General features: G+C 36.8%; 1 protein-coding gene across 1 annotated transcript in view; it reads right to left on the bottom strand.

Moving 5' to 3' along the window:
* The window catches only part of LOC103511193, an 86,006-nt gene that overhangs the window by 52,634 nt on the left and 27,372 nt on the right, over positions 1–6,000 (bottom strand). The window contains exon 2 of the mRNA XM_026825014.1: positions 5,374–5,435. Coding sequence (XP_026680815.1) covers positions 5,374–5,427 — 54 coding nt within the window. The 5' untranslated portion in view covers positions 5,428–5,435. The remainder of the gene's footprint in view (positions 1–5,373; positions 5,436–6,000) is intronic.

Below are 6,000 nucleotides of genomic sequence, written 5' to 3'. Positions count from 1 at the left end.
CTGCGGGAGAGAAAACTTTTCCTCGCTCGCCTAATATTTGAGTTTCGTTTATGTTTTTAGTTTGATAACTATGCAGTTAAGTGAAAAGTCTACAATTAACAAGAGCTTCATAAGCTTTCTGTACACAGTGAATTATTTATTAATAGATCTATGGTTGTTGTCCACACCTATTTTTGTTAAAGCATCAATCACGGCTTCCTCCAAAAACAAAATAAGCTGGTGAGCTGCTCGAAACACAGATGATTTTGATCATAATCTAATCATTCTAATCGAACAGGTACCGACCCACCTATTTCAGGCTTTAAACCTTCAAGCTGTACAGATACTACAGAAGATGTAGGTAGGTACCCAAATAATTTTATTACTGTCTGGGTCACATCTTTCTTGCATAAGAACAAACCCCATGCCTTTTCCACAAGTTTGGCCATGCCTCGGGATGAACTAGCGGGATTCCGGAGCGAAGCGACGGAATTCAGCTAGTGTTAAATAGTTATGGAAAAATAATGTTAAATTAAGTGAAAAGTCTACAATTAACAAGAGCTTCATAAGCTTTCTGTACACAGTGAATTATTTATTAATAGATCTATGGTTGTTGTCCACCTTTTTTTGTTAAAGCATCAATTACGGCTTCCTCCAAAAACAAAATAAGCTGGTGAGCTGCTCGAAACACAGATGATTTTGATCATTATCTAATCACTCTAATCGAACAGGTACCCACCCACCTACTTCAGGCTTTAAACCTTCAAGCTGTACAGATACTACAGATGATGTAGGTACCCAAATAATTTTAATACTGTCTGGGTCACATCTTTATTTGCGCAAACGGAGGTGGAGAGATAAAGTTTAAGTTATTTGCGCTTTTATCCGTTATCAAATCATTTGTGTTCGTCAAATTATTCGACCTGAACCAGAATCGAACCGGTATATCGTCCAGTGAACTGTAGAACTCACTCAGAAAAACAAAAAAGTCGCCTAGGGCCTCCAAAGGCCCAAATTCCCAAAATCGAATGAGATAATTTTAGTGCAGGTTGGGAGTTTTGCATCTTTTCAAAATTGTACCCCCTGTCCTAAATCAATGATCTCGTAATGATTTCAACAATAATCGTGTAATGATCTTAACCTTTTACATTCGAAGAATTACAAAGTGCATTTAAACGTACAAATTAATTTCATCTAAGTATATGTATACATTGTATACTCATAAAATATCTGTGCAATTTGTACCTACCTATAGATACATAGGTAGAAAACTACATAAGTACCTTCAAGGTGTAGGTGTTATGAAGGTACTTATGTAGTTTTCTACCTATGTATCTATAGGTAGGTACAAATTGCACAGATATTTTATGAGTATACAATGTATACATATACTTAGATGAAATTAATTTGTACGTTTAAATGCACTTTGTAATTCTTCGAATGTAAAAGGTTAAGATCATTACACGATTATTGTTGAAATCATTACGAGATCATTGATTTAGGACAGGGGGTACAATTTTGAAAAGATGCAAAACTCCCAACCTGCACTAAAATTATCTCATTCGATTTTGGGAATTTGGGCCTTTGGAGGCCCTAGGCGACTTTTTTGTTTTTCTGAGTGAGTTCTACAGTTCACTGGACGATATACCGGTTCGATTCTGGTTCAGGTCGAATAATTTGACGAACAAAAATGATTTGATAACGGATAAAAGCGCAAATAACTTAAACTTTATCTCTCCACCTCCGTTTGCGCAAAGCAATTGAACCCGCTATAAGAGCACGTTAAATACGCCAAAAACACCAGTTCCTCACAGATCACCGAAAGTAAGCAATATTGGGCATGGTTGGTATCTGACCGTCCGGCTATCTTGTCTCATGCTGGCTATTTTGGGGTCGATTCAGCATCGCGAGGGCAGAAAAGCTGCTACGTGATTAAATTAAAAAAGAAAAAAAAGAAGGCGAAATGGCTTAAAACCGAATAAAGCTAAGGAAAGAGCTGCTGAAAGAGTTAGTTCTTGTTCCTAAGATACAAAAAAATCTCTTTTGGTTGGTGGCGGACCCTATAAATTTATTAATCATATATCACACATACAAGCACAAAACACATTGATTTACGGGAAACAATAGACAATGAAGTATGTGAGAAGAGTACATATTTGCTACAAGAACAGTGTTCTTAGAACACGTACTATGTGGAAAGTAATTGCGGTTTGCACTCTACAACTTTACAGAGTATAGACTCGCCCTCAAGATGTTAGGAATCAAATGATAATCATATTGATAAGAGATAACGGAATGATAAAGGGCTTACAATAACCCTTTGATCATTAAACTTTTATTGATATACCTATAGTTGAAGATGAATAAGAGAAGAAGAGAAAAATCATACTAAATTGTATCAAATTAACAATAAAATATTGATTCATTGGTAAGCAAGGTTAGGTACTAAGAAATATGACTTTTCAGATGTTTTGATTCGGGCTTCAAATGGGTTAAAATTCTGATTCATCCTAAATTTAGGCCCAAAAATGAAATTTAGAAACATCAAACATCGACTGTTTTGATTCGGGCTTCAAATGGGTTAAAATTCTGATTCATCCTAAATTTAGGCCCAAAAATGAAATTTAGAAACATCAAACATCGGAATTTTACAATATCCTCGAAATTCTCGAAAACCCCAGCCCTGGGAAAGATTTTACAGAGACCCTGTAACCCTAAGATAACCCTGAGATATTTTACAGAGACCCTGTAGCCCTGACCACCGAGATATATTTCAATCGAAATATCTCGGTGGTCTTTTTCGGGACTTCAGGGGCCGGAGTGGGTTAAAAGTTTAACACGGAACTCCTCCTAGGCTGCACCTAACAGCTCATTACGATTATGACATAAGAGTAAAGTAAATAACAAAGTACTCCACAAGTACTCAATAGTACCCATAGGCAACGCACACGAGACTCAAGTACCATCATAATCAAATGTGGAGGAATCCCGTGAAGACATAAGATGTGAAGAGATCATACGAAAAAGAATGACGGATCAATAAATGATAGAGTATTTTCTTTATCGAGTTTAAACATCTTTTGAATGTGCACAAAAGACCAATTCGATAGGTACTATTTATAAAGAAAAGAGAAGAAGAGATGGCAAAGTAGATAATAAATTCTCCTCAAGGATTGGTCTTGGGAAACTGTTTTTCGAGATCTTTGAAAGCTCAAGATCTTTGAGATCTTTGTGAAAGCGCCAATACTAAAGGTATCTAAAAAAAGTTATCAATAAGAACAAATTTAAATTTGAAACCAACTTTTGTGAAATGACGCAAGTCAAAAGCTTCAACCTTCTTCCCATGAACTCTTCATGCAAGTTCCACATTAAAGTGATCATGATGTACCTATCAATCTATTCTGATTCCGGGAATCTATGATTTTGATCTTAACTACAGTGAGTTCTGATTAGAATAATCAAACAAAAAGGACGTATTCACCCAGCACACACGTCTTCTTATGAGAATGTAGCGATGAAACAACTGCTACATTAGACGCATGTGGTCTGTGTCGTAGCATGCCCATCCCGTAGTATGCCCTGTATGCCTCTTATCAGATGGGCGAGAAGAGACATAATACTTCCCATTTAGGTGCTGGATTAACAAGAGAACACCAGAAAGTAACCCGTTGAAATATTTGCAATCGAAAAACGTACAAAATAATGTTGAAAATTATTGAGCGAATTTTTTAAAAGAAAATTTTCCTCAACTGAGTGTGATCTGTGATAGAGAGCCACATTAAGAAAAGTCTTCCATAGGGCTGCCAATCATACTCCGACCGATCTCGGTATGTCCGACCTAGAGATGACCGTCGGAAAGTGTGTGGCGGAAAAAGTCTTCTTTTTTTTTACTTTCGCAATTTCCATGGTGGTAATGGTAAGGAATAGGGAAATGGACGAAATGGTACAATGCCAGATTGCCCCACCACTGCCACTATGAAAAATGTGAAAGGAAAATACAGCTTCTCTTTCTACAGGTTGGCACTATTTCTCGAGGATGATACGAAATAGATATTTAGCTTATTCCTTTTTAGTTACGTATCTTTTTGTGTTACCGAGGGAGGTTTTTTTGCTGAAGGCTCGCTAGAGGAAAATAATGTTACGCATCAGTATTCAGAAAAAACATCAGATTTAAGGAAGCAATAAAGCATTTTGAGGAATAGAGGAGGAGATTGTAGAGACCAAGGCACATGTCAGTTTAGCAGTTTATTTTCATTGAAGTCTGAGTCCTAAAAACGACAGCACTACAGAAGACTGATACGAGATAAAAACTGCTGGAGGGACCACTAGAATAGCATGAGATTTATGAAATTACTGGCTGAAATATGCTGAAACTCGGGTATTTTCCAAACCCAGAAAAAAATAAATTTCAACCACTTACAAAAGAAAGCCAGCCGTTCCGAGAACGAACATTATCCCATCGGGATAAAATCCGCCCTGGGCGGGAATCGAACCCGCGGCCTAGCGCTTACAAAGCAGACGCACTACCAACTAAGCTAAGTAGGCTGGCGAAAAAGTCTTCTGACTTCAGTCTTCAGACCGTCAGAAAGACTAGGAAGTCGGAAGCTTTTTCCATCACACACGTTCCGGCGTGGCGCTGAGATCTAACAGACCTACACTACAGGAAAATTAAAAAACAATAATTACCTGTGTACCTACTAACATACCACTGTGGTTAACCTGTTTACAGTTTCAAGTACATATATAATATAATTATCATAAAGTGTGGTTTGAGGTAGGACTTTATTGTTAAAACTTCTTCAATTAAATACTTACATCCGCCCCACAACGACAGTCTGAGCGTGAGAGCACGTTCCCACTTGTCGTTCGGAAAATAAAATCGTGTCGTGTGTAGTGGGAACACTACAGTACAATAATTCCTACAGGACATTCGGAAAAAAAAATCGGGTGAAACTCACAAGTGTGAACGGGCTCTGAGTCGCTGACTTTAGGTTCGTCAAACGCGTGTGATAGCTACATTGTGAAGTCTGCCTTTACAAGTGTTGTGAAGATTGTGAATATGTGATACATATCAAAATATTGTTCAGTTTGAGATGAGAATGCAAATCAGGGAGCGATAATAACATAGGACACAAGAAAGAAAGATTACTGGCGCTACCTAGCGGACGAAAAAAACAACTGCCTGAAGTCTGACGTCACACATCTTTGAACTCTTTCATTAGAACGGAAAATAAGAATTGAGTTTTCGACCTTCTACAGTTATTTTTTCGGAGTTTTGACAACTTTTTACACAGGAATCGACCATTTATTAATAATTTTTACCCATTTGCAACTGCTCCATTGGTTTTATGGAAGAGCCCCCTCAGGAGTTAGAAAATGAAATGTGATACTTACATGAAAACAAAGGACACCTAGCAGAACGGTAGTTAACAACCACCCGGTTGTCATGGTACCACCTGAAACGAAAAATGTTGATAAATTAGGTAAATCACGAAAAATAACAAACGAAAGATAATAAATTATAGTCAACAAGAGATTCAGAGAACATGCATAGGTATACAACTCTCAGAAAAAGATAGTCTCTAGGGGACTTTTCTTATGTATTTTTCCCAATATCATCAAAGGCGGACATTTTTGAGAGGTCTAAATAGTGGAGCAACAAAATGAAAAAAAAAAAAATGTTAAATAGAAGGCTGAACCAAACAACCATCATACGTCTCGTGAGACATGAGTTAACATAAACCCTAACACTGATTTAAAATAAATAAAATAAAACACTGAATCACAGAGGTTACGTAAAATAATAAAAAAGCTATGACCAATAAAAAATAATAAATGTAAATAAAAGATTATGTAGATACCTAAATAAACATGTAATATTTACATGGCAGAAAAGATGAGACCTCGCCTACCAAGACACAAGTTCATAATATTTTATACCTACGTCAGCCCTTTAAGTACCTAGATACCTTTAGGAATTGATATCTAGAACTACGAGTAGAACAAAATAAATATCACAAT

The sequence above is a fragment of the Diaphorina citri genome, unplaced genomic scaffold, assembly GCF_000475195.1.
Source record: "Diaphorina citri unplaced genomic scaffold, Diaci psyllid genome assembly version 1.1 scaffold30, whole genome shotgun sequence".
Lineage (NCBI taxonomy): Eukaryota > Metazoa > Arthropoda > Insecta > Hemiptera > Psyllidae > Diaphorina > Diaphorina citri.
Note: the sequence above shows the minus strand (reverse complement) of the source record. Positions and strands in the feature narration are given on the sequence as shown.